At 50.8% G+C, this 27,467-nt stretch overlaps 2 protein-coding genes across 7 annotated transcripts; one reads left to right on the top strand and one right to left on the bottom strand.

The window, feature by feature from the left end:
• Positions 1 to 2,287: 2,287 nt before the first annotated feature.
• Positions 2,288 to 11,067, bottom strand: FTSJ1 (FtsJ RNA 2'-O-methyltransferase 1). 6 transcript variants are annotated; one of them, XM_063083603.1, is made up of 13 exons: positions 10,622 to 11,067; positions 9,066 to 9,264; positions 8,716 to 8,785; positions 8,528 to 8,618; positions 8,107 to 8,185; positions 6,598 to 6,650; positions 6,459 to 6,512; positions 6,270 to 6,372; positions 6,084 to 6,167; positions 5,328 to 5,431; positions 5,041 to 5,238; positions 4,803 to 4,844; positions 2,288 to 2,443 (listed from the first exon to the last, which is right to left on the bottom strand). In XM_063083603.1, the coding sequence occupies exons 2-12, from the start codon at positions 9,184 to 9,186 to the stop codon at positions 4,812 to 4,814; spliced, it is 990 nt and encodes a 329-aa protein (XP_062939673.1). In that variant the 5' UTR covers positions 9,187 to 9,264; positions 10,622 to 11,067; the 3' UTR covers positions 2,288 to 2,443; positions 4,803 to 4,811. The 6 variants fall into 6 exon arrangements, with proteins under 6 accessions (XP_062939673.1, XP_062939674.1, XP_062939669.1 ...); XM_063083604.1 differs by having other exon boundaries at positions 5,328 to 5,425; XM_063083599.1 differs by lacking the exon at positions 2,288 to 2,443 and having other exon boundaries at positions 4,768 to 5,238; positions 10,622 to 10,798; positions 10,961 to 11,067.
• A 7,718-nt stretch (positions 11,068 to 18,785) lies between these two features.
• SLC38A5 (solute carrier family 38 member 5) lies at positions 18,786 to 27,349 on the top strand. The gene is made up of 16 exons (XM_063083876.1): positions 18,786 to 18,808; positions 19,126 to 19,179; positions 19,259 to 19,334; positions 19,947 to 20,062; positions 20,150 to 20,223; positions 20,997 to 21,089; positions 21,226 to 21,304; positions 23,305 to 23,387; positions 23,675 to 23,733; positions 23,834 to 23,971; positions 24,182 to 24,261; positions 24,904 to 25,004; positions 25,246 to 25,361; positions 26,069 to 26,213; positions 26,307 to 26,410; positions 26,997 to 27,349. The coding sequence occupies exons 1-16, from the start codon at positions 18,786 to 18,788 to the stop codon at positions 27,096 to 27,098; spliced, it is 1,443 nt and encodes a 480-aa protein (XP_062939946.1). The 3' UTR covers positions 27,099 to 27,349.
• Positions 27,350 to 27,467: the final 118 nt, after the last annotated feature.

The following is a 27,467-nucleotide window of genomic DNA, read 5'->3' as shown; positions in this document are numbered from 1 at the left end:
ATTGTGGAATGGACATCCCTGGGTTCCAGACACTTGGTGGGGACACTTCTAGACTCACACCAACTGGGGTAGGGATGCTCCTGGAGTCACACAGACCATGTTGTAGATACTGTGGGGTGACACTGACTGGAGTATAGACACCTTTCAGAACATGTAGATAGATGTGGACACTCCTGTGGTCACACAATTTGGTATGGGCCCTCTTCTGGTCATACTGACTGAGGAATCGACTCCCCTGTGATTGCAGACACTGGGGTGTGGAGATTCCTTTGGTCACACAGACAGGGGTGCATCCTCCCCTGGGTCACCCAGACTGGAGCATGGACCCACCAGTAGTCACAGGCGCTGGAGTTTCTTTCATCCTCCTGTGGTTACAGTGACAGAGGAGTCAATAGCCCTCTGGCCACACAAACATGAGGGGGAGAACACCCTCCTGAGGCCACTGAGACTGGGGTGTAGACACACATGTGGCCAGGACTATGGGGTTTAGACAACACCAGGGGTTGGACATGTCACAAAAACTTGGGTGTGGACGCTCCTGGGGTCACAGAGACTGGGGAATGAACACTTCCGAGGTTGCCGTACTGGAGCAAACCACTCCTGGAACACCACAGACTGAGCTATGGACACCTGTGGAGTCACCCAGATTGGAGTTTGGACACCTCTGCGGTTACAGTTTAAGGTGTGCATACTCATGGCGCCACCAAGACTGGGGTGTGGAAACTCCTGCGGCCACACAGACTAAGCTGTTGCCACTGCTAGACTCACAGAACCTGGGTGTAGCCACTCCCGGGGTCTCACAGGCTCTTGTGTGGACTGTTGAATTCACGCTGTAGTGGGTGTGGCTATGCCTGTGGTCACACAGCCTTTTGTTTGGATACTTCTGCCAGAGATTCCTGGGGTGTGGATATTCCTGGGGTCACACTGGGGTGAGAATACTCCCGGGTTAAATCATTGTGGTGTGGATACTACTAGACTCCCAGAGTGGGGTATGGACATTCCTGGAGTCACAAAGACTGGGGTGTGGTTATTCTTGTGGTCAGACTGGAGTATAGACACACCTATAAACATACTTCAGAGTTTAAACACCACTTCCGGCCGGGGATGGGACACTGCTTGTCACAGACTTGAGTGTGTATACTCCTGGGGTCACAATCAGGTATGGAAAACACGTGAGGTCACAGACTAGGATGTGGATACTCCAGAGATCACTGGACTGGGGTGTGGGTCACAAAGAATGAGTTTCTAAAGACACAGGATTAAGCTTCAAAAACCAATTCTACCCCTATAGCTGGGGAGTTTTAGTCAGCACCTGTTTGCTGGGCTGTAGAAACCCAGGAATGCAGCCAAGGCAGACTTTCTGATATCTCTTTTTAAAAAAAAAAAAAAAAAGATGACCGGTAAGGGGATCTTAACCCTTGGCTTGGTGTTGTCAGCACCACATTCAGCCAGTGAGCTAACCAGCCATCCCTATATGGGATCCGAACCCGTGGCCTTGGTGTTATCAGCACCGCACTCTCCTGAGTGAGCCACAGGCCGGCCCTGATATCTCTTTAAGAGAGGGGTTCTCAAACCTAAAAAATTTATTCTGTGGAACCTTTTGGCATTTGGTTAAATCTGTGTACCCCATCATAGAACATTTTTAAAAGTTCATGTGTATGTATGCTCGCACACACACACACAAAACACACAGGATTACAATAGAAACCAATTACACACTGAAATACAATTATCACTATATGTTAAGCTGGAACAAAATTGGGATGCAATAATATGTGAGCTTTTTTTTTTTGTCCTTTTTTGTGACCGCACTCAGCCAGTGAGCGCACCGGCCATCCCTATATAGGATCCGAACCCGCGGCGGGAGCGGCGGGAGCGCCACTGCGCTCCCAGCGCTGCACTCTCCCGAGTGAGCCACGGGGTCAGCCCTATGTGAGCTTTTTTTATTAATACATCAAATTATAAGATCTGCTATCATTCAAAGTGGTGAGGAATGCAGATAATACTTCAAGATATCTGCAACAACTGCAACATAACATATAAAGTAACTGGTTTGTCCTGGTGGGAAAATCGGAGGTATTGCTTTTACTATTGTAATTTGTTGCCAGCATTCATAACTGGGAGTTAAAGCTAAACTTAAGTTATATTAGTGAAAATAAAGACGTAACATTTTCCTCCGAGTTCATGGATTCCCCTGTTTTCAGGGAAAATTCTGGACATAATCAGGACACCCCTGGAGAAGTTCAGAGAAGTTCTCACTCAAGAATTCAGACTTCTGTGTTCCTTTCCTTGTTGTCTTTGCAGTGGTTGTTGCAGGTTCCTACCCAAGGCTTGTCTGTTCAGGCCCCATCGATGAGAAGATACTTGAAAACAAGTTCATCAACTCAAGTTCTGGTTTTCCTGACAGAGAGTGGATTCTGAGTTGTATCAAGTTGCCAGCTAACTGAGGTCAAAGAAAAAAAAGAAAAAGTTTTTTTTTTTTCCCTTAATGTCACTGTTCCTTTATTTCATCTGGACCCCATTTTATTTATTTATTGGAACACAGTTGATTGTACGTATCTGCGGGGTACAACATTGAATATCAATACCTGTGTGCAATATGCGATGTTCTAATCAGGATAATCAGTATATTCTTCATTACACAATGTAATTGATTTTTGCAGCCCTTTACCAATTCCTCCCCTTCCCCCCTCCCACCTCTGGTAACTGCAGTTATCTTCTTTTGAAAGTTCAACGTATTATTGTGATTGTTATATCTTTATGTTTTTAGCTCCCACTTATGACTGAGCACATGCAATATTTCTCTTTCTGTGCCTGGCTGATTTCACTTAACATAACTTTCTCTAAGTTCATCCATGTTGCTGCGAAAGGCAGTATTTCCTTTCTTATGGCGGAGTAGTATTCCATTGTATAAATATATCATATTTCCTTACCCAGTCATCCGATGATGGACATTTAGGGAAAAAGAAAGCTTTAAACAAAAATATATTTCCCCACTTTCTTCTACTATAATCATTGTTCCCTAAGCTGCTAACAGTTTTGTGATTTTTTCCCTACTTTTATTGTGAACCATAGCATACAGAAAAATGCATAAAACATATATGTTCGGTTTAATGAGTTAACTATAAGGTGTTATTTTGTATAATTGTAGGACGTTCATTCTCATTGCTGTGTAGTTATCCACTGTGAATATACCACAACTTAATGGAGGCACTACAAATAGTGCTGCTAAGAACATTCTAGTACTCATTTCTTAGGAGTCGAATCAACATACATACAGCTTTAGAAGATAATGCCTAACAGTTTTCTACAGTGGCTGCACTATTTTACATTCCCAGCAGCATGTATGAGGGTTCTAATTGTTGCATATCCTTCCAAACACTTAGTATTACCAATCTTTTAAATTTTAGCTTGCATTTCCCTGATGAGCAGCTTTTCATGTGCTTACTGGCCACTCTCATATTTTTGCTTCCTTATTGATTTATAGGACCTTTTAAATCTTAAGGGTACTGGGCTGGCTGTTTAGCTCACTTGGGAAAGCATGGTGCTGATAACACCAAGGTCAAGGGTTCAGACCTCCATTCTGGCCAGCTGCCTCCCTGCAAAAAAAAAAAAAAGGTACTATATATAGGGATTGTAAATATCTTTTCCCACTGTGATTTGCTGTTTCAATTTTTTAAGTTGTCTTTTTTTAATGGAAGATTTAGTCCGAATAACCTGCTAGGCCACCATCAGAAAGAGACATCCTCTAACGTTATGGCTTTAGCTCATTCTGCTATGGATAAACTGCCCCCTTGCTGCTTCCTACCACACCAGCACAACTCCACCTCTGGAACTTTGCTATTTCCTCCAGCTGGAATGCTCGTCTCCTAGATAAACAAACACATGGATTCCTTCCCTCAGCTCCTTCAGGTTTTTGCTCAAACATTACCTCAGTGAGGCCTTCCATGACTTTAAAAAACTGCAAACTACCATCTGTAGAATTCCTCATTCTCTTACCCTGCTTTACTTCTATTTTTTATATCCCTTATTACTTTTACATATTATATAAACTACAAGATATATGTATATAGTGAAATGCAAGCTATATACAGTCATCTCTTGGCATCTGCAGGTGACTGGTTCCAGGATTCCTGAGGATACCAAAATCTGCAGATGCTCAAGTCCCTTATATAAGATGGCATACTATTCGCATATAACCTATGCACATCCTCCCGTATACTTATTTGAAATGCTACAATGAACATTTTCTTTGAGCGTTATGTCTGGGTTCAAAGTTTTAGATTTTGTAGCAATTTGGATTTTTGGATTTGGGATACTCAACCTGTACTTACAATATCTGATACAATGTAAATGCTATGTAAACAGTTGTTATATTGTACTGTTTTAAATTCTGTATTATTTTCTATTGTGGTATTGTTATTTTTAATTTTTTTGGCAACTATTTTCAATCCGTGGTTGGCTGAATCCATTGATGCAGGACTTGTGAATACAGAGGGCCCACCGAATAGTGTGTATATGTGGAAAGTCCTGCATTTATAGACTGGTTTCTTCTTTATTACCTCTTTCGCAAACTAGAAGCTCTGTGAGGGCTGTTTTGTTCCCTGCACAGTATGTGCTCAATATGTAAATAGCTTAAAGCAGTTCCTGGCATACAATAACAGACGCTTAGTAAAGGTCTGTTGATTGAAATCTTATCAGCTAAGAAATCTTATCAGAAAAAATTTCAAAGGTAAAATTTTATTGAACTTTTTCTTCAAGGTGCCCTTTACTCAAACTCTTAGATAAAAAAGCAAACTTACTTTAATGTGTTAAGGTGAACAATTCATTTCACTGACCTCCATCTACCCAAGAAAAAGAAAAGGGATTCAGATATACAGCTAAATGTTTCCATTCATTATGCTTGGTTTTACCCATTGATTTTTATAGCTATTGGGAGGCAGGAGAGAGAATTTTGGCTCCAGAAACATGTGTGATTTGCGGGCAGAAAGAGGCACACTGGGGAGAGGTCAATGCAGGCTCAGAGCCACGTTTCCAGACCTCAGGGGCCAGCAGGGTGTGGTGCTGAGGGGCGGCCAGAGGCTGTGGCAACGTGTCCACTCTGCTGATGGGGCAGCCCTGGGGGCGGATCTCCTTGGCCAGCCGCCCTTTCTTCTTCAACTTGCAGGCTTCCTGGTACGGCGGCGAGATGGGGGGCTGCGTGGGCGGAGTGTACTTATACTCTGAGCCGTCCTCTAGCTGCAGGGACACAAGAGGTGGAGAGATAGGGAGGACCTGGGAATCTAGAATAGCCTCCCCTCACCCGCCCAGTGTTGGCCGGCACTCACATCCAGTGGGTAACTGCGGTCTGAATCATAGGAGCTCAGGTCCCCACAGGTCACAAAAGGCACAATGATGCGGGTGGGACCATCCAGTTGGTTGAAATCTGGATCTTAGAAACAGGGAGAGAGAAGACTGAGGGACAGGGCTGGGATGCCTGGGGCATGGGTGCCAAGGCCTCCCCACATATCCACCAGCTACTCTCTCACCCTCCACCAGAAATCCTTCATCCAGAGCCAGCCCTTCTAAAGCATCGGCCCTGTTCTGTTTTTTCACCACACTTATGCCCACCTAACATCCTCTATATACTGCCTGGACCTTGCCTCACTCAGATGTGATCTCCACCAGGGCAGGCTCTTTATCTTTTCCCACTAGGGATGAGGCTAAAGACCCTCATGGGGCACAAGTTCCACACAGGGGTGAGGCTTCCACATGGGGGCATCACTGAGAGCCATCCCAGGATAGAATTTCCTCAGGCAGGTGGAGCCTCCCCTGGGACAGGGCTCAGGAGCCTCCTGGGACAGAATTTCCACCAGGTCCAAAACTTACCACTAGGGGACTGCCTGGGCTGAAGATCCCTCTGGGACAAAATATCCCCAAGAGGGTGGAATTTTCATCAGAGGGTAGGTCTGAGGATCCTCTTGGGATAGAATTTCCCTAAGGGGACAGAGTCTCTAGCAAGGGGTGAGACCAAGGGCCCTCACAAGACATTGCATAAGGTGGCAGAGTTTCTTTCCCCAGGGTCGGGTCCACGTGGCTCTCACCGTAAGAGTGGTCCAGCAGAGGTTTCATCAGGTCTGGCATGAAGCCCTCAGGGGGGTCATAACCCTGACAGACAGCGAAGGCCTCTGTGGGGGGAGTCTAGAGTGAGGCGTGACTGCCACATTCCCCCGTGAAGGCTGTGTCCCCGAGATCCCCCTCTGCCTGCCCAGTCCCACTACCCCACTGACCAATGCTGGAATTCCGGCTGCTCCTGGGCTTGGCACAGAGCACACTGGAGAAGAAGACCCGCAGCTGGCTGTAGAGCAGCGTCACATCCCGGCCTCGAAAGATCTGCAAGGTAGGGAGGCAAAGATGGAGGCGTGAGGGCAGCCCTCAGGGACCACTCTCTACACTCCACCAGGTGGCCCAAGACTTACCTTGGCCACAAAGCAGCCCCCTGGCTTCAAGACATGTGTGGTAATGTTCAGAGCCTGGGGGCAGGACAGACGGCTAAGGATGAGGAGGAAACTGCCAGGAAGGGGCCAAAGTAGGGTGGGGGCAGCCAGAGTTACTCACGGCTAGGAGGAGCTGGGCCTGCATATACTCATCCACATCATGGAGGCCAGTTACTGCGGCAAGAGGAACAGCGTTAGGGGAACACCCAGTCCTATTATGCATCCTGTTGTGCCAGAAAGATTAGAAAGCCAAAAACAACATCTCCAGGCTCTCTTACTGCTAAGATTCTGGATGCAAATGATTCTCTGACAACTGGATGCATATTCTGAGCTCCTAACCCTTAGGGACTCATTTTAACTCTCAAAACAACCTCACGCTCAAGCATCATTATCATTTCCACCTCCAGCCCAGACTGTTTTTCTCAACTCTAGATTCACAGATTGGATGCCACCTCTCCAGGATGTCCAAAACCAGATTCCCGACCTGCCTTGCCAAATCTGGTCCTCCCACCATCTTCCCCATCTCATCTTATCCTTGTGTTGTTCAGGCCACAGACCTTAGTGACTTTTGACTCCCCCTCACACCCACATTCAGCCATTAGTGAGTCCCTTCAAGCTCTACTTTCAAAAGATCTCCTGAACTGACCCTCTGCTCCCCATTACTGCTACCACCACCATCGCTTGCCTGGGCTACTGTGGTGGCCTCCTGCTCTCTGGGCCCTGCTTCCGCCCTTGCCTGCTCACAGCAGCACCACGGAACGTTTCACAACCTGAGCCAGGCACAGCCCTCCTCTGCTCACAGTCCTTTCATGGTTTGCTCCGAGCTCTTGTCTCAGTGAAAAAGCCAACATCCTCACCATGGCCCAGAGGCCCTACAGGACCTGTCTCCTGTCACCTCTCTGCCTTCACTTCCTACCATGCATCTTCTCACTCTGTTCCAACCACACTGATCTCCTCGCTGTTCTTCATACATACCAAGCAACTTCCTGCCTCAGGGTCTTTGCCCAGGCTCAAACTTTGCCTGGATTATTCCTCCTCTAGGCATACCCATGGCTCACTTTCTCACCTCCGTTAGGTCTCTGCTGTGAAGTTAGTGAGGCCTTCCCTGTCTACTTTATTTAAAATCTCAGTGGGTTCTCCCCATCTCCTTCCCTGTTTCACTGATTTCCCTTTGGTACATATCACCTTTTAACATGCTACATGGTGCAATCATTTATTTTCTTTTCCATCTGCTCCCACTAGAACATCAGCTCCATGAGGTCAGCGATTAGTGGAACCGTATTCAGGAATGTTTTCCCAACACAACTGGTGCTCAGTAAATGTCTTGTCGAATGGCTGGCTGACTGACTGAGAAAAATCAATGAACAGTAGGATGGAACCAGACAGTTGTAGAGAGACAAGAAGAGGGAAGGATGGACAACAGGCACAAAACTGAAAGGGTGAGGGAGAAGACAGAGGCAGAGAGCAGGCGGTAGAGGTGGGGAGAAGTTGTCAGATGTGGAGGAAAGCTGAGAGCAGAGGAGAGAGGCAGGGAGTAACTGAAGAGGCGGAAGAAGTCAACTGAGGTGGGAGATACAGAGAAGGACACACACAGTAGCCCCGCCTGGCCTCCCACCCCTCTTCTGTTTACCATCGGGAGCCCCGTCGCACACCACTAGGTCCGCGGGGCAGCCCTCAAAGTGCTGGATGATCTCTTTGGCAGTGGACAGCTATGGAGAGAGGGAGGATGAGTGGCCCTAGGGCCCCTGCTGCTGCCCTCGAACCCCACCTGCCCACGGCCCTGGCCCCACAGCCTCTGGGTCAGCCAAATTCTCAGACTTTGCCCATCTAAGACCACGCTCCATCTCTGGGAGCCCAGTTTCATCATTTTTTGCTGTCTCTTTGCGATTACGACCTGCTGGCTCTGTTTCCCCACTGTTACTTTCTCTATCTTTGTCTTTCTCAGTTTCTCTTTCTCTCTCTGTTTCTATTGTTCTCTCTTCCACTTTCCATAGCCCCCATGGGGGTCCTTCACCCAGGGTACACCCCAACACCCTCAGCCATGCTCTCACCTGGGTGATATCCCCCTGGATCTGTAACACACCTGGTAGTGGAGCCATAGCCTGCAGGTCCACAGCCACCACATGGCCGGACCCCTGACCCCTGTGGACAAATGGCCCATGTCAGCCCAGTTTCATTCCTGGGCCCCCTGTACTCAGCCCACTCTTCTAGGCCCCCCACCTGGGACCCCCATACTCACCCAATCTTCTGGCTCAGCACCTGGCTCCAGCTGCCTGGGGCTGCACACAGGTCAACTGCCCGTGTCACACCTGGGCACACACAGTGAAAGTGTACTGGTCAGCTGCACCCACCACTCCAATCTGGGGACTCTGAAAAGTTCATCCCACTTCTCTGGGGAGCACCCACAGCTCTCCACTATCCAGGTGCCCAACTCCTCTTGGGTATTCTGCCCATCTTCCTGCCTGTCTCTGTGCCCTGGAGACCCTCCAAGCCAGCCTACCTCCCACAGGGAGCTCTGCAGACCCAGCCCACTGGTCCATCCCCTGTGCCCGCCCCTCAGCCCCAGTGACTCGCCCGCCAGTGAGGGACCTTGGAAGAGGTGGAATTCCTCATCGAGTTGTAGCAGCTTGAAGGCGCTGCGGGCACGCCAGCCATTTTCCTTGGCCAGGCGGTAGTAGACATCCCGCTTGTCCTTTGATGTCCGTCCCATCTCACACACTGCCCAGGGACCTGCCGACAGCTGTTGCCTCCCTGTCTCAGTTACCAGATGAGTGGGCTACACCTACCTCTGTAGGGTGGAGAGAAGCACACAAACCAAACTGGACTCCTCTGACCCACATGACAGCTCTTTCAGCAGACGGGAAGACCGAAGGCCAGACACTGACCCCACTGACCTCAGAGGGCCTGAATGGCCCTGTCACTGACCTCTCAGGCTCCATCGCTCATCACACAGACCCCCACATTTCCCAAAAAAGACCCCACAAACCCAACACTTATCTCACAGATGACCCACTAGTGATCCTGTGCCCTTCCCATCACTGTCACCCACAGCCCATACATTAAACCCCGTGACTCTCACAATTAACCCCTCTCTGCCCACCTCATCCCCATTATGACCATCTCCCCAGTTGTCCCTATTGCCCTTAGATTCATGCAGTCCTCTTAGCCCCCCATTAATCCCTTGCTTTTTGCCTTTATTATTCTAATAGTCCCTCCCACCCCCTTAATCTCTCTCTGTCTGCTCCATTCTCCATTAATCCCTTAAATGATTAGGTCCCCAGTAATCCCTTCATTACTACACCCTTACCAACCTCTATTAACGCCTGGAGGACCATGGCCTATTAGCTCCCCATTAAGCTCTCAATTACCGATTTATCAGCTCCTGATAACTCAGCCCTACAATTGACCCCTCACAGACCACACCACTAGCCCCCTGTAGCCCCTTCATTAACACACACTCACATTACTCCCTGATGATCACACATCAGGTCCCCATTCTCCCTCACAGCGCACCCCGACCTCTGCTGACCAATAACTCCATGAGCACACCCCACCAGCTTACCATTACCCGCTTTGTTCACTCTGTCCCCAATAATTTCTCGATGGTCATGTCACAGTTGCCCACTATTAATTCTTTGACTATAGTACCCCACCAGCCTCTCATGACCTCTTCTTTCACCATTGCCCCCATTAGTCCCTTGATCACGACCCCCACCCGTCTCTGCTATTCCCTCCACAGTCTCACCACTACCCTTTCGTTGACTATGCCTCATTGCTCTCCATTAACTCGGTGAATATCATACCCCATCTGCCTCCCATTATCTTCTACTTACCCTCTCTACCACTCCCTCATTAATCAATCAGTGAACACACCCTACCGGCCCCCATGAACACTCCTATTTCCCCCTGCTGATTCCCCAGTAACACCCATCAGACCTCTATATTACCCTCGCGGTCCACCCAATTTCCCATTAACAGCCCTCTGACCACACCCTCCGTCCCTCCTCATCAATACCTCAAAGACCATGCCTCACTGCGACCACCAATCCCCCTCAAGGCAGCACCGCGGATATCTGGACTGCTGGGCCCCATGCCCCCTTCGCCCTCTGCCCACCCCGCATACTGGTCCCCTTCTGCAGACAAACCTTGGCGCCCGGACTACGCAGCTGCAGAGCCTAGAGAGGACTTGCCTCCCCGGCGGGACAGAGCAGGCGTGCCTTGAGTCTCGGCCGGGGTCCACGTCCTCCTCGCCCAAGGGCCTACCTCAGCTTTCGGAGCGGAGAGAAGCAGGGGAAGGAGGTTGGTCCGCGAGCAGCCTGAGCCTCGAAGAGAGAGCAAACCGGTGAGAAGTGGTACGGCTTCAGTTTGTGTTCGCAGTTGACCCAGATGCCTGTCGTGCATGCCTAAAGGTCATCACAGCGTGGCAAGCTTGGTATCGTGAAACGGAGAGATTCTGGCGAGGCCCGGACCCTATCCGAACTTACAACGTGGGTCCCAACATCTTGTGTAGCGGGGTCACACTGACTGCCGTTCTCAGCATGCGACAGGCACGACCAACGTGGCTGAACTCACGCACTGCATGGCTGAAACACCGCGACGCACAAGAACTGCTTCTTTGTTCTTTTGTTCCAAGGCCAAGAGCGACTAACCCCGCCCTCCCTTCCTCCCTCCCTCCCTCCCTCCCTTCCTCCCTGGATCGCGGAGGTCGTGGTGCCTGTGGACCACATTTCCCAAGATGCAACGAGCACGACGGTGCCCATTTTACGCGTGTGCGAAGCGAAACTCCGGCTGGGGGCGTGAACGTGAGAATAAGGAAATTGCATGGGTCAGTGCGTGAGCGCGCGGGAGCTACTCTGTAGCAGTTTCTTTTCTTTTTTTTTTTTTAAAAGATGACCGGGAAGGGGATCTTAACCCTTGACTTGGTGTTGTCAGCACCACGCTCTCCCAAGTGAGCGAACCGGCCATCCCTATATGGGATCCGAACCCGCGGCCTTGGTGTAATCAGCACCATACTCTCCCGAGTGAGCCACGGGCGGCCCCCTGTAGCAGTTTCGAACCCCACTACCGCTGATAACGGTGCCTGAATTTTACCGTCTGAGAACTTCGGTTTAGCCATCTGGAACGTGGGGAAACCAGTAGTAAGACTTCACAGCGTTATCGGGAAGATTAAATAGGTGTAGCTTAGCACACTGTCTGGCTTTTCGTAATTCTGTGTTCTTCATTTTTTTTTCTTCAAACATTTAAAACTCTGGACCCACATACATATACAGAAAAGACTGTACATCGCGACCCAGTGTACAAACATGAATATAATAATGGAAACACTTATTATAGCGTTTACCCCAGTTCTAAGTGCTCTGAGTGGTGTGCAGCTTTGGGGGTAGGGGAGCTCTGGTTTCTAACATTTGCCAATTTCCATATTATCATCTTGTCAGATTTCAAGTTACTAACGTGTACTCACTGAACACAGAGTTCGGAAGAAATGCAGTAGTGCACCATTATAAACCATTTCTACCATTCAGATAAAATAGGGGTAAATGGCATATATGTTCATATACTTAATATAATAATATATATTCTCAGAGCATAGAGAATAAGTGTACCCTCAGGAGCATAGAAAATAGTGAAGTGCAGCAAAATAACTAAGAAATGATGAGTTTTGAGTATTTTTTACCTTTAAAACTAATTTAATTGTGAGTTTATTTCATTTTTAACAATGGCTGTTTAACAACTAGTTTGCAAAATTCCTGAAAATTGAAAAAAATCTCCTTGAAACCTGCACGGGTTGGCTCCAGCGCACCGCTGAATCCTTTCCTTTGTTCACTCATTTTATTTATTTATTTTTTGGCGGCTGGTTAGTGTGGAGATCCTTGACCTAAATGTTATTACACTACATTCTAACCAACTGAGCTAACTGGCTAGCCCTGTTCACTCATTTTAATCCTTACAACAACCATATGAGGTGGTTACTGTAATTATCCCTAGTTTACAGATGAGGAAACTGAGACAAGGGAGGATATATATTATATTAAGTATATGAACATATATGCCATCTAACATAATATGTATATGATTATATAGAAATATATAGTGATGTATTTCACCAGTACATAAATTACATAGTAGTAAATATAATAAATATAAATATGCTATTATATGTAAATATAAAGAAATAGATAATGGTATACATTTTATGCATTTTGTATAGAATGTGTATAAAATCTACATATCATCATATACGTATAAAATATAAATGTATACATTAATATATATAAATATGCTGGTGTCCACACATTTACTTACAAAGTAACTGTACTAAATACGGGTATACTGTTACAGTTGCAAATACACAATGTTATGTCAGATGGTAACAAAAGCTATGAAAAATAATGAAGCAGGGTGAAAGGGATGGAGAGGAACAGAGCGGTTGAGTTGCTGTTTTAGATGAGGTGGTCAGGGGAGGCGTCTCTGAGGTGAAATTTGAGCTGAACCCCAGAGGGGAGCGTGCCCTAAGAATACTTGGAGGAAGAGCATTCCAGGCAGAAGGAACACCAAGCGCAAAGACCCTGAAGTGGGAACAAGCTCGGCGAGTATTCAAAAAGCTGAACAATGGACTCCTTCCTGAGAATGTGAGCTTCAGCAGGCGGGGGGTTCCTGATCTGTCCTGGTCGCTGCTGCCGCCCAGTGCCTAGAACAGGGCCTGGCACACAGTTGATGTTCAATAAATGCTTGTTGAAGTTACTTTTTTTTTTTTTCTTTTTCTTTTTTTCCTTCATTCTTTCTTCAGTGGTGTGTTTTGCCATTTTGCGAGGCCCTGGAAGGAGGCATAGACAGAGATGCAGAGACCCCTGAAGGAGTTCCTGAGAGCCAGGGAAGAAGCAAGAGCTTTGTCAGTGGAGCTCAAGGGCCTTGTGAGGGTGGTGGGAGCAGGGCTCCCCTGCCAAGGTGAGCAAGTGTGAGAAAGGAAGGGGTCAAGCCACCAGGCTGCTACTCCACAAGAGAGCAGGGGGCGCTAGGCATCAGGGGCCCAAGTTCACCCCATGGGACGCTTCCCATGTCCTGTTTTCTTGCTGCTTACAAAGAGGATGTTTAATTTTTAGCAAAGAAACTTGCTTCCTCCAGCAGGGCCAGGAGTTTGGGGGACAGGAGCCAGGCTCTGAACTCCCCAGGCTCTTCCCGAAGCAGGGTGTCGGCTTGCAGCTCCCACCCAGCACCCCACTGAGTGTAAAGGTGTCCTCTCCTCTGCCTCCTGAAGAGGTCAAGGAGGGGGGAGCTGCCAGGCCAATTCTTTCCTGGAGGGAGCATCTTAACAGTGTGAGGGAAAGAGGGAAGTGGTCCAGGGGCATGGGACTAGAACTGACTTCAGAAGCTTTGTTGCCCAGGGGCTGCTTTGAGGGAAAGGAAGAGACTCCAAAGAGTTACTCTATGGGGAGCCTGCATGAAAGGACAGCTTAGAATCCTAAGTGTAGCCAAGTGGGGATTTGCACTCACAGATGAGAACAGTTCATTCATTCTTTTCCCAGATATATATTGAGCAATTACTGTGTGGCAAACATGGTTTGAAAGGCTTTACCTGTACTGATTCATTCTGTCTTCACAACAGCCCTATGAGTTAGGCATTATTATATCCTTGATGAAGCTGAGAAACGGTGAGGTTTAGGAACTTGCTCGTGGCCATACAGCTAAGTGGCCGAGCTGAGAAAGCTTTTGCTATTAACTGCTTGGCTATGTTGCTCTCTCCCCTGAAGGCTTCTGAGCAGCGACTTGTTTTAATGAAAATCAGGGGTCACCTTAGAAGAACTGACAAGAGCTCAAAACGACTTTTAATAGACTGGAATAGAAGTCTCAAACGTCACACAAGGATCTGCTTTCCTGAACCAACAAAAACCTTAAATGACCCTGAGAAGGGGCCCTACTTTGATAAAGTAATAGTGTTCTTACCCCTGGCACAGCCCCAAGGCCTCAGTCATGCTTAAGGACATCTGTTCCTTCTGAAGCAGGTTGACCTATGCAGCCAAATCCCATTTTCCCTATGTTTTTCCTTCTACCAGCATATGTTGAGCACCTACTATTTGCAGTACCCTGAAATTTAGTGGAGCTATAGGATGTAGAGCTGGCTGAGGGATCATCCCTCCCCTAGAAGAGTTCCTTGGCAGAAATAAAAATAATGATGATAATGTGGCATTTATTGAACACCTACTGTGTGCCTGGTAGCCCTGTGCTGGGCAATGTTGGAGAACCAGGGGAGGCCTTGGGAGGGGAAGGGAGTGATTAGAGCCAGAGGCTGTGGCCAAGAGGCGGTGGAAGGGTGGGGAGAGGGGGATGTCTATTTTTTGTTCACAGTACACTAGTTCTTCAGACTTTTCTTGAAATATAGATACCTGCCTAGCTCTCCTCCCCCCTTTAGCCACCTGAGCCAAGGCCTCTGCTGACAGGTGTCTCTTTCCCTGGCCAGCCTGTAGCACAGATGTGTAATGGCTCTGGTGGGGGAGGGGTATTAGAGGAGAGAGAAATCAGAGGAGACGGGGAAAGGGACAGTGGCTGGAGGGGGCTCAGTAGGTGTGTGTGTGTGTGTGTGTGTGTGTGTGTGTGTGAATACCTTGTGTGTCTCTCATCTGCTATATATGTTCTCAGCCACAACAGTATGTATGTGAGCTGCATGTGTGTCTTCCTATGTAACTTGCTGGGTTGTGCCTTCTGTCTATGGCTGCCTGTCCAGCTCATGTGTTTCCTCTTTGGTGAATGTATGTGTTGGTACTGTCTGCCTGTGCAATTGTGTGTGTGTTGTTTGGATGTGGGTGATGGATGTGTTTGGCTATTTGACTCTCCTGTGTGTGTGTATGTCCTATGTATGCATGTCTTTTCTTTCTTCTCTGTGTGTTTGTCACTGTGTCTGTGTTTCTCCTTGGTGAGTGGCTGCAGGTGTGTGTGCCTTATGGGTGGGTGTTTCTTTTGGTGTCTCTTTCTTCGTCATGCGGCTTTAGGTGTATTTTCTAGATTTCCTCTTTGCAAGGATACTAAGTGTACCCTCTGCATTCCTGCATTTCGTGTTTGTGCGCCTGTATGTTTTCCCTGTGTGTTTCTTCTCTGACTTGATTGGTGAATAGCTGTGTGTGTACACGGCTATGTGCAGCCATCTGCTTGAGCGTGGTTGTGTGTGTATGTGTGTGACTGAGGCTTCTGTGTTTGTACAATTGTGTTTGCCTGTGAGTGCCTCTCTCTGTGACCAGAGCTGTATGTGGTTCCATGTAGTCACAAGTGCACACACACGTTCTCACATACAGAGGTAGCGTGTTAGGGTCTGGATCTGGAAGTTCGCCTCCAGGGCCATTTGAACCTGGAGTTGTGTGTGTGGGCACGTGCACAATGTTGTCGGCTGTGTGTAATCATCTGTGTGCTGTGTGTGGTGCTGTCTATGTGATTTGCCTGTTGGTTCTCTTTGGTGTGGCTGTGAGTCCATAGGTGATGATGTCCATGAGTTTACAGCGTCTGTATGTCTGTAAGAGCCTATCCTCATGTCAGTGTGTGCTGTGTGCGGCTCTGAGTGTGGCTGATGAGACCTGTAAAACTATTATCATGCTGTGTGGCTGTGAGTGTGTGCAACTATCCCATGAACCTCCACGTGTTCATGTTTGTCGGCCTGTATTCTCTGTGTGGCTGTGAATCTGCATGCACTTTTGGTTGTACTTGTTTGCACTTCCATGGGCGATGGCGAGTCTGTCCCCATCTCTGAGCCCTTGGATGGGGCTATGATGCTGCCTGTTGTATAGCTGTGATCTCTGAGTGTGCAGAAGTCTCTCTCCTGCTGTGGGGAAGGAAACACCCCATCCCTCGCCCTCCTCCAACTGCGGGTGGGGTGGGGGCATCTAGGCTAGCTTTGAAGCTCCAGCCAGCTCCTGGCCTTTCCGGGAATTCTGTGCTCCCTGTGGGGGGTGGGCAGGCAAGCAAGGGGCCCACACAGAGGCCTCTTGTCCACCTGGACTTCGAGCAGCCCAGTTGAGCTGGGCCCACACCCCAAGTCCACCGTGCCTGACTCCCTGTAGAGGACATGTGCCTTGCCCATGTCATGCCTGTCACATGCCTGGATGAGAGTGAATAGACAGACCCACATATAACACAGATAGACAGACAGTGGGGCTCCTCAGTTAGGGCGTGGACAGGCCCCACCCCATGCCTAGGCTGGGGTCCAGGACTCTAGGGTGTGCCCAATTTGCAGAAGTGTGCGTCCACACTCCCCACCCAATAACAAATGCCCTCTCTGCCTCCCTCTGGAGGCCCCCAAGATCTGGGGTCCTCTCCTGGCTAGTCCGAGGTCTGTCTATAACAGCCAGGCTGTGTTGTGTCTACCCCTGCACCTGTCCCACTGCTGTCCCCAGGCCTGTCCAACTACCCTGCCTGCCTGAATCTGACTTTCTCTGCTTGTCATCTTCTGTCCCTCCAAGTGTTTCTCTGCCTCAACCACTCCCTCTGTCCCTTTGTCCCTCTGGGCTAATGTGTTTGGTCCCACCCTCTGTTTGGGAATGTCTGGCTGTGTCCACCTATCTGTGTCTCCTGTCTGTTACTGGGCCTGACCCCTCACGCCTTCCTCCAGGCGCTTGAGGGAGCGTGTCCCTACCCACCTGTCTGTTTCTGAGTCTGTCTATATGTCTTTTCCCCATGACTGCCTCTCTGCCTGTCTGCCATGCTCCCCCTGCACCCTCTCTGTCCCCTCTGTGGTCTGTCCCTGTGTTGCTTCTCGTGTGTGCCTGTCTCTGCGACTTCTCCTTTCACCTACACTCTCTGTCTCCTCGCTGCACCTCTTCCATCTTGTTCTGCTGTCTGCCCTCTGAGTCTGTTTGCTCTGACTGCCTGTCCCCTTCTGTAGGTGTGGATCTACTACTCCCTTAGTCTTTCAGTCCATCTCCCCCACCACCAAGACGCACACAAACCTAGGTCTCTCTCCACGTGGATCCAGATGGGGGGCGCCCCTCCCTGCTGCCCTCCACTTCCTCCTCCTAGACGCAGAAGGAGGGAAACAATTAAAATTGACACTTCTTCCCAGAAAAAAAAAAATATCTGATGGGGCGCTGGCCGCGCTGATTAGCTGTGGAACAGGCGCGGGCAGAGCGGATTGGCCATAGGGCGGGGCGGGGGCAGGTCCCCGCCAGAGCGGGAGCTGTGCAGGCTGTGGGGTTCCTGAGCCCGAGTCTGAGTTGCTGCTGCTTCAGGAGCTGAGAGGAGCAGGGAGGTGAGGAAGGGGTGCAGAGCAGTGGGGATGGTGTTACTAGAGGCCATGAGATATGAGTGGGGGTCCTGGGAGGGGACTCTGGGGCTCCCTGGAGACATTTTTAGCACTAGTGGGGAATTGAATGCGAGGAGGGGTGTCCTTTTGGTACTTGGATGCCAGGAAGTGAATTCAGTAGTCGGTGGGCGTCTCCAGATGGTGCTCATGGCTGGGGATGGGGCTCCCTGAGTCCCCTCCCTGTCCCAGGAAGGGGATTCAGGGTTTGAGGAGGGGGTTTCTGGAGCCAGTTTTAGCTCTGATGGAGACCTTGAACAGGGGTTTCTGAGATACCTCATTCCTGGGGAGTGAGCTCAGGGCTGGGGGTTTCTTCAGAGGCATTCCATCTACAAGACAGGGGCTCCAGGCTTGGATGGGGATTGCAGAGACACCCCCACCCTGGAGAACACGTTAGACCCTGGAGGGAGGCTTTGATGAAGGTTTTGGAGACAGCTCATCCTCAGGAGGGGGAATTAGGCCTCAGGCCAGGTTCCTGAGGCACTATAAGCCCAGGAAGGATCTCAAGTCTGGAAGTGTCTCCAAAGCTATTTCTGCCAGAAGACGAGTGTTTAAGACTTGATAGGAGTCCTAGAAAATACCTCTAGATCCTAGAAGGGGGACTAAATGAGATTCCCTGGGTCACTTCTATTCCCGGAAGGGGGCTTGGTTTGAGGAGTTGTCTTTGGCTTCTGGTGAGGATATTCAAGAGTTGTGGCAGAGAGCAGTTTGTATTGTCCGGTAGGGGCGGGGACGCTGTCTCCCAGCCTGGCTCCCCCCAGCCCCAGCCCCTTCAACAGGTTGCATCAGCTCTGGGCTTGGGCTCGGGCGGGGGGAGGAGGGAGAGGAGGGAGGTGGGGGACATTAGGAGGGGTGAGGCAGCCGCCGACACGTGTCCCGGCAAGGAGTGAGCCGCCTGGCCAGGCGGTGAGGGTGGAGGGAAGTGGGGGCGGGGGGGGGGGGGGACTCGGGGGATGGGGAATGAAAGAGGCAGATGGCAAGAGAGATAGAGTAAGTCTGGGGTCTGGGAGGAGAGGCTATCCCAGGTCCAAATGGCCATCTCATCTCCTGTGGGGTCGGTCTCTCTCTCTGGATCTTTCGGTCTCTCCCTCTCTATTTGTCTTTCGCTGCCCTCTTTTCTCCATGTCTCTCTGAGTAACCGTTGGTGTCTGTCCTCCTCTAGTTCTCTTCTTTTCTCTCTCACATCTCTTTCTCTGTCATGCTTGTTTCCAACTCTTTCCATGGGTCTCCCTGTCTCTCTTGTCCCTCTCTGTTCCCACGTTTCTCTATCTGTCTCTGCGTGACCCCTCCTCCCTTCGTTCAGCTCTTCTCTCTTTGCAGCCCTTGTGCTCCATCTCCGACCCTCACCCCACCCCATTTCTCTGCCCACAGGATGGAACTGCAGGATCCAAAGATGAATGGAGCCCTCCCTGCGGATGCTGTGGGGTGAGTCGGGGGTCCAAGGAGGCGGGCTCAGGGGTCAGGATTATTCCCTCATCAGCCCCTATTTCCCTGCCCTGTCCAGCTACAGGCAGGAACGCGAGGGCTTCCTGCCCAGCCATGGTCCTGCTCCTGGGAGGAAGCCGGTCCAGTTCATGGATGTGAGTGACCCCACCCGATCTGTCCCGGCTGCCCCTTCCCCAGCTAATCTCCTCCCCTTCTGCTCCCTCTTCCCAGCCACTCCCCTGACTCAGCTGTTCTAGCGATCTCCCTGTCCCAGCTATTCACTCCTTGGCTGCTCCCCTTTCCAGACACTCATCTTCCCCAGGTACACCTTCTCTAGCTTCTCCCCTCCCTGGCCGTTCCCCCTCCCCAGCTGCTCTCCACCCTGCTTGCTTTGCACCCCCCTGCTCTCCCTCCTCCAATGCACCCCATCTTCAGCTGATCCCCACCCCACCTACTCCCCTCCCTAGCTGTTTTGCCTCTGATAGCTGCTCCCCCCGCCCCCGTTCCTCTTCATTTCCAGCCGCTCCCTCCAAAGCTTTTTTTTCCCTCCTAGTTTTTCCCTTCCCAGCTCTCCCTTTCCCAGCTTCTTCCCATCTTCAACTCTTTTTCCCTTTCACCCTCTTCCCTCCTCCGTGGCCCTTTCTGGGCTTCTCCGTGCCCCACTTGCTCTTCCCTAGTCTTTTTCTGGCCCCAGCACTAGTCTCCTTACCTGGCTCCCCGCCCCTCCCCTCCACCCTGTGTGCCCGGCCTTTGCCTCTTGCCCACAGTTTGAGGGGAAGACATCGTTTGGAATGTCAGTGTTCAATCTCAGCAACGCCATCATGGGCAGCGGCATCCTGGGGCTGGCCTATGCCATGGCCCACACAGGGGTCCTCTTCTTCCTGTGAGTCCCTGGGTCGCCTGGGGCCAGGGGTGTTGTGGGGCATGTGGGAGGCCCGGGGCCAAGTCTGAGCTGCGCCGCCTGCTGCAGGGCCCTGTTGCTGTGCATCGCACTTCTGTCTTCATACTCCATCCACCTCCTGCTGACCTGCGCCGGTGTTGTAGGTGAGCCCCAGAGCCCGCGTCCCAGTCCTCACCCCCACCCCTTTGCACCCCAGACTCTAGACCCAGATCCGGAGCTCAACCCAGACCCTGGACCCCAGACCCTGGACCTAACCCCCTGACCTCAGACCCCAGACCTCAACCCAAACCCCAGACAGTGGACATACCACCCTGACCTCAGATCCTGGACCCAACACCCCAGACTCCACACTCAACTCCCTGGACTCCATGCCCCACACTGAATCCTGGCCTCCCACTTTATCTGGGCTCCCAGATCCCCAATTCCCAGTTCCCTCCCTCCACCCCTCAGTCTGGCCATTGACCCCATTGTTCAGACCCTTTCCACCCCCAGACTACTCCACTACACCTCTAACCACCAGCACTCAGTGCCCAGACCCCTTTTCATGGATGTCAGCCCCACAACCCTGAGATCCCCACTCCTCAGCCCGTGGTTCTCTAGCTCCCACTACCCTAGATCCCAGGTTTCACTTCCACCATGGTCTCAGTGCATATCCTGCCTCCAAGACCCCCACTCCTCGCCACCAGCCTCCAACCTTCTCCTTGGCCAACAGTTGCTGGCCTCAGAACCTATCTCCCAGACTACCCCCAAACCCAACCCTAACTGCTTGACCCTCACCTGCAGCCTCCACCAGTCAGACCCAGTCCCCCAGGCCCCGACTTCCTAGCCCCCAGACCCTCTGGCCCCCTACTCCTCACCCTTGGCCTGGCCTCCTGGACCCACAACCCATTCCTTCCTGCCCCCTCTACCCTTCTAGGTATCCGGGCCTATGAGCAGCTGGGACAGAGGGCATTCGGGCCTGCAGGGAAGGTAGTGGTGGCCGCAGTCATCTGTCTGCACAATGTTGGGGGTGAGGACTCTGGGAGGTGGGGGTCAGCTTGGGGGCAGAGGGTGGAGTGAGGTGGGCTTCCCCAGGCTGGGCTGGGGAAGACTGGGTGGGGGATGGGGAGAATCCCTCTGCTTACACCTCCCCCCACCCGCACCAGCCATGTCCAGTTACCTGTTCATCATCAAATCCGAACTCCCCCTGGTTATCGGCACCTTCCTGGGCATGGACCCCGAGGGGTGAGTGAACAACACCCCTTGGCTGGCCTGCAGGCCCTTGACTCTGCCTGTGAGGTCGGGCTGGTAGCTTCAACTCTGTATCCAGCTGACTCCCAGGTATTCTATTTTGAGACTGTTGGGCAGGCCAGTTGAGTCAGACTGTGACTCCTGTGTATTGTGATGCCAACAGTATGTGTGACTGTTGCTCTAGCTGTAGGAGTCCAGTAGATCATGTGCTGATTTTGTGACTTATTCTGGCTGATCCTGGCTGGCGCTGACTCTTTATGTCCATTGTACTCTGATGTGTGTGTGACTGTAAATATCCAGTAGACTCAGACTCTATCTGCAGGTTTGATTCAGTGACTGGCTCATTCTCTCTGGCCCTATGATTGGCTACAACTGTGTCCTGTATACTGTGATTCTAACCATATGTGTCTGACACTTGGTTACTCTGACTTCCCCTGCCCAGATGATTCTGTGAGTTTGATTCTGGGTCCATCAGGCTGGCTGAATCTGTCTAGCTATAAGTAGATGATCACTGACTCCAGCAGTGCATGTGTATGCGTGTGTGTAGTGTACTGTGGTCCAAACAATATGACTTGCTCTGACTGTATGTGTCCATCTCTGTGTTTGATTTGTTGACTATTGTTCTAGCAAATTCTCTCTGGCTCTATGTGTTTGTATGTGTGTATGTATGTGTGTGTTAATCCCTGACTGTGACTGTGTATGTCCTCTGTATTATGGTTGCAACCGTGTATGTTTGACTGTTGTTCTGACTGTGCATCCAGCTGACTGTGTGTTTGATTCTGGCCCCCTCATGCTGGCTGAATCTGTTTGATCATTTATGTACGATGAGACTCTGGTCATGTTGGTGTGTGTGCTCAATGTACCGTGGTGCTTTTGCTCCAACTGCATGTCTAGCTGCCTCTGTAGGTTTAACGCATAGCTCTGTGGGTCCAGCAGCTGACTCTGACTCTTGTCCCATGGACTTTGCATGGTGTGTTTGTGTGTGTGTGTGTGTGTGTGTGTGTCTGGTTTTGTCAGCCTGATTCTGGGTTAGTTGGTCTATGTGTCTGTCTGACAATTTTAACTGAGAGCTTGCTTTTTATTACCTCTGTGTATCCTGGTAGATCTTTGGTTTGATTCTGTGAAAATCCAGGTGGCCAACAGTGTGATTAGGTACCTTTAATTATCATACTTAGCTCCCCCTGTATATATGGCCAGTGGCACTTTGTTGGTTTATTTCTGTGTAACTGTGTGTATGAGACAGAAAGACAATGTGTGGATGCCTGGCATATAGTAGGCACTCAGTAAAGTTCTTTTGAATGAATGACCAGTTGTTCAGCCTGTTCTCCATTAACTGACTGTCTTGCGTGGGCACCTCCTGCTAATGTCTGTACAGATCCCACTCTTTCTTTGAGCTTGGTTTCAGCAGTGTGGCCAGCTGGCTGATTGTATTTCTATTTCAGTCTTTCTTTGGCTGGGGGGCCAAATCAGCCCAGCTACTTTCAGGTGTCCAACAAACCTTGAGCTGCTTGAACAAGTATGCATGTGTGTTTCTGACTTTTTGATGGACTTTACATTGTTGCCTGTCTACCAGATCCTCAGACTGTTAACAGTTCTACGTGTCAGACATACCAGGATTATGACTCACTCTGTCTTTGTGTCTGGCATCTTGTGTTGGACTGATTTTCACATTGAGTCTGACTGATTTTGTGTTTGATCATCTGATTGTATGTTCACTTGTGATTCTGATGGTGAATTTTGTCCAGCTGTGCATGTGTTTTCTACTGTATCCCACCGACAGCGTCTGACTGACAGTCTCATAATCAGTCTGTTTCTGTCAATCCGGTTGTGCCATTTATCACTGTACCCACCTAAATAACTTCTCACAGCTGAGGTATCAGCTCATCTCTCCTGACTGTGGGCAGAAATCTGTCTGTCCGGCTGTCTTCTATGAGTATTGTCCTGAAAGCTTTCGTTGGCTGGCAGCTAGTCACTGTGTCTTCCTCCCTCCCTAGGTACTGGTTCTTAAAGGGAAACTTCCTCATCATCATTGTCAGTGTGATAATCATCCTGCCTCTGGCCCTCATGAAACACTTGGGTAAGAGGTTTCCTGGGTTGGTCATTGGAGAGAGGGGTTAGAGAGGGGGAGCAAGACTGAGGAAATTCCCATTTTCAAGGGCTGTAGAACACCAGGAGAGAGCTTGTTTGATGTTGGTTTTAACAGATTAGTAGGAGTTTGCTGTGGAAGGGAGGCTGGTCTGGGTGAAAGTAAGAGCATATACAAAGGTAATTGGGGTGAGGGGGCCTTGAAGGCCAGACTAGGGGTTTAGGATTTGCAGTGGGGTTCCCCTTGATTCCTGAGGCTCTGTATGTTGCCCCTTGCAGGCTACCTGGGGTATACCAGTGGTCTCTCTCTGACCTGCATGCTGTTTTTCCTCATTTCGGTGAGTCAGAGTGAAGGACATGAAAAAGTAGGGAGAGAGTTTGTCACATTGGGATATAGCCTCCCCCATGACCTTATATCCCTGCTCCTCTGACTCCCAGGTCATCTATAAGAAGTTCCAGCTTGGCTGTGTTGTAGGCCGCAATGAGACAGCAGTAGAGAGTGAAGCGCCCCTGGGCCTCCTCATCCAGGGGCTCAACAGCAGCTGTGAGGCCCAGATGTTCACAGTTGACTCACAGGTGGGTGTGCAGGTGGGTAGGAGCCTGCACCGCACTCAGACCCTCTGGTCCTGTCACATGGTGCATCCTACTCAGAGTGGAGCCAGGTATTGGACACTGGGGGGCTTCCATGTGTCTGATGTGGAAGGTGATGGCAGGGCCAGGAGTAATGGGGAGGAGGGGAGGGACCCCTGTGGGCTCTAATCTCATGTACTTGGGCCGTTCCCTCAGATGTCCTACACAGTGCCCATTATGGCTTTCGCCTTTGTTTGCCACCCTGAAGTGCTGCCCATCTACACGGAGCTCTGCCGGTGAGTGGGCAGGCAGGCGGGCATGCGTGATGGGCCAGCAGGTGGGGCAATGGTCATAATGTCTGACAATCCCTATAGCAGTGCTGGGATTGTAGCTTGATGGTGGCTAGGTTGTGCCAAGAGAGGGGTTTGGGGTGGCCAGGAGGCCTCAGGGGACTCAGGGCAGTCACTGTTTACTGATTGGGGCTCAGGTATTCTACTATTTTAACTATTTTAACATCCAGTACAAGTGTGAATGGAATGGACAGAGTTGGGAGGAAGAGTCAGATGGAGGGGGTGGTATGCACGGATGGGCATGGGGAGACAGAGACGGTCAGATGGATGGGGAGGTACGGACAGACAGAGCGGGAGGCGGGGATGATACACTAGGGGGATGTGTGGATGATCAGACAGGGAGGGACAGCATGCGTGGTCAGATGAAAGGGAGAGGCAATGGCAGTCAAAAGGAGGGGAGAGGCAGAGATGGTCATATGGGGTGAGATAAGGATGGACAGAGAGGGAAGGTAGAACCGGGCATCCTACTATGTACCAATTGAATTTCAATCTGGGAGGAAGGGACTCTGGAGGGTGGGGCTGGTTTTCAGGGGCCTGGGCCAAATCCAGGACTCTGGGCATGACAGTTCTGTGACCTTGACACTGCAGGCCCTCCCAACGAAGGATGCAGGCTGTGGCCAACGTGTCCATTGGGGCCATGTTCTGCATGTATGGGCTCACAGCAACCTTTGGATACCTTACCTTCTACAGTGAGTGGGGCTGGGGCCAGGGCTGGGGGACAGCTGGGGTGGGGACTGGGCAGAGGGCTGGGGCAGGAGCCTCTGAGCCCTTTCCCTCCATGACCTTGTTTTGGAAACCATCGGTTTCCAAAGGGGGGAGTGCACATCATGTGTATAGATCTTGTCACCGTGGTGGGGGGCAGGTTTCTGGGGTACTGGTCCTGGTGCTCCTGCCACATCCTTCATCCTGTGTCCCCTGTCCATGGCCTAGGCAGCGTGGAGGCGGAGATGCTGCACATGTACAGCCACAAGGACGTGCTCATCCTCTGCGTACGCCTGGCTGTGTTGCTTGCGGTGACCCTTACTGTGCCAGTCGTGCTATTCCCTGTGCGTGGGGGCGAGGGTGGGCCTGGGGAGCGGAGGGACAGGAATGGATGGGTAGAGGCACATGCATGGGTGTTTGGATGGATGGATGCAGGAGGAAGGGAATGACAGATGGGGGAGGCAGAGTTGTCAGATGGACAGAGAAGGCAGGACAGAGAGGGTCTGGGGCCAGGGGTAGTCAGTTGGAGGGAGGAGGCACAGAGGGATGGCTAGACAGAAGAGGGAAGCAGGAATGGCCAGTCAGAGGGTAGAAGCATGGATAGATGATCAGTTAGAATGGAGGAACAGGGATGGACAGAAAAAGGGTGGAGGCAGAAGTGGAGAGATGTAGGAGGGCCAAGGCTCTCAGATAGGGAGGTTGGAGTGATCAGACAGGAGGGAAGTAGAGGGAGAGGCAGAGATCTCAGATTGGTGGAAGGACAGGTGGATGGTCAGAAAGAGGAGGAAGCAAGGATTTCAGACAGTGGGTGGAGGCACAGATGGATGATCAGACAGAAGGAAGAGACATGGATTGTCACAGGATGGAGGCAGGAAGCTCATTCAGAAGGTGGAGGTACAGATGGATGGTCAGACAGGGTAGCACCATAGATAGTCAGAGGGAGGGGAAATTGGGGATCTCAGAGAGAGAGTGGAGTTAAAGACTGATGATCACATGGAAGGCAAGGCAGCACTTGGGTCCTGACCCCTGCCCCACCCTGCTCTGGCCACAGATCCGCCGGGCTCTGCAGCAGCTGCTTTTCCCAAGCAAGGCCTTCAGCTGGCCACGGCATGTGGCCATAGCCCTGATCCTGCTTATTTTGGTCAATGTTCTTGTCATCTGTGTGCCGACCATCCGGGATATCTTTGGGGTTATCGGTCAGTATCCCCAACTCCATTCCCATACTCTACCTAATATGGGCCTTGTACTCAAATTTAGGTTGATTCCTGTCCCTCCTTCTTGTTTTCCAGGGTCCACCTCAGCCCCCAGTCTCATCTTCATCCTTCCCAGCATCTTCTACCTCCGCATCATACCTTCTGAGGTGGAGCCCCTCTTCTCCTGGCCCAAGATCCAGGTGAGTATTCCAGAGGAGAGCTGAGAAAAGAGGGAACATTCTCAGGAGGGGCAGGGGAAGGAGCATCTGTGGAGGGAGGATGGTCTGGAAGAATGAAGCTGATTGTCTTAGGAAAGGGCAGGGCAGATAGCATCAGTAGGGTCTGGGAAGACGGAGTGCTCCAGAAGGGGCTGGCAGAAAGGGAGCATTTTCCAGGCAGATGGAAAGAACAGTATTGGGAAGAGAGCAAGGAGCACTTTCAAGAAAGGCTGGAGGTGGCTGGCAAGTTTGCGAAGTGGTTAGGACCTGGTGCTGATAACAGTAAGGTCTGGGGTGTGAGATCCCTGCACCGGCCAGCTGCCAAAAAAAAAAAGAGGAGGAGGAGGATGGAGGAGAGCATTCCCTGAAGGATTCTAGAAGGGTTCTAGAAGATGGAAGGAGAATTCCCAGGAAGGGGCTGACTTTAAGGAAGGAGAGGGAGCATAAAGGAGGGTCAGGAATGGATGGTGCCCTCTCTGGAGGGGATGGAGGGCTTGAGGAACATCATCAAGAGGAGCCTGGGTAGGGCGCCCCAACCAGCCCCATGTTCTCTCCCTCTTGCCTGCAGGCCCTGTGTTTTGGCGCCCTGGGGGTCCTATTCATGGCAATCAGTTTAGGCTTTATGTTTGCCAACTGGGCCACAGGCCAGAGCCATATGTCTGGACACTGACCATACCTGCACCATCTGGGTCCCCATGCACATGCGTGCGTGGGCTCTCCTAGGTCCCTCCTGCCTGGCGTGTGGAGGTGGCTAGTTCCCGTTAATGTGGCTGTCAGAGGTGGGGTACAGCAGAAGCTGCAGAATGGTCCACTTCCCTCCTCCCCAGGGACACCGAGCTTGGATCATGGCCCTAATTCCAACCCCAACTCTGCCAGGGGGAGGAACAGGCCAGGTCCTTGGGGACCCCTTGCCCAGCCCAGTCCTCTGCCTCCTCCTGGCTGAAGCTATTTGTCAGGATTACCCTCGGGCTAAAGGGGAAGAATAAAGATGCTGAATTGCAACTCTGGCCTCAGCCTTGTGATCTTTTTCTAAGACATC

The sequence above is a fragment of the Cynocephalus volans genome, chromosome X, assembly GCF_027409185.1.
Source record: "Cynocephalus volans isolate mCynVol1 chromosome X, mCynVol1.pri, whole genome shotgun sequence".
Classification (NCBI taxonomy): Eukaryota; Metazoa; Chordata; class Mammalia; order Dermoptera; family Cynocephalidae; genus Cynocephalus; species Cynocephalus volans.
Note: the sequence above shows the minus strand (reverse complement) of the source record. Positions and strands in the feature narration are given on the sequence as shown.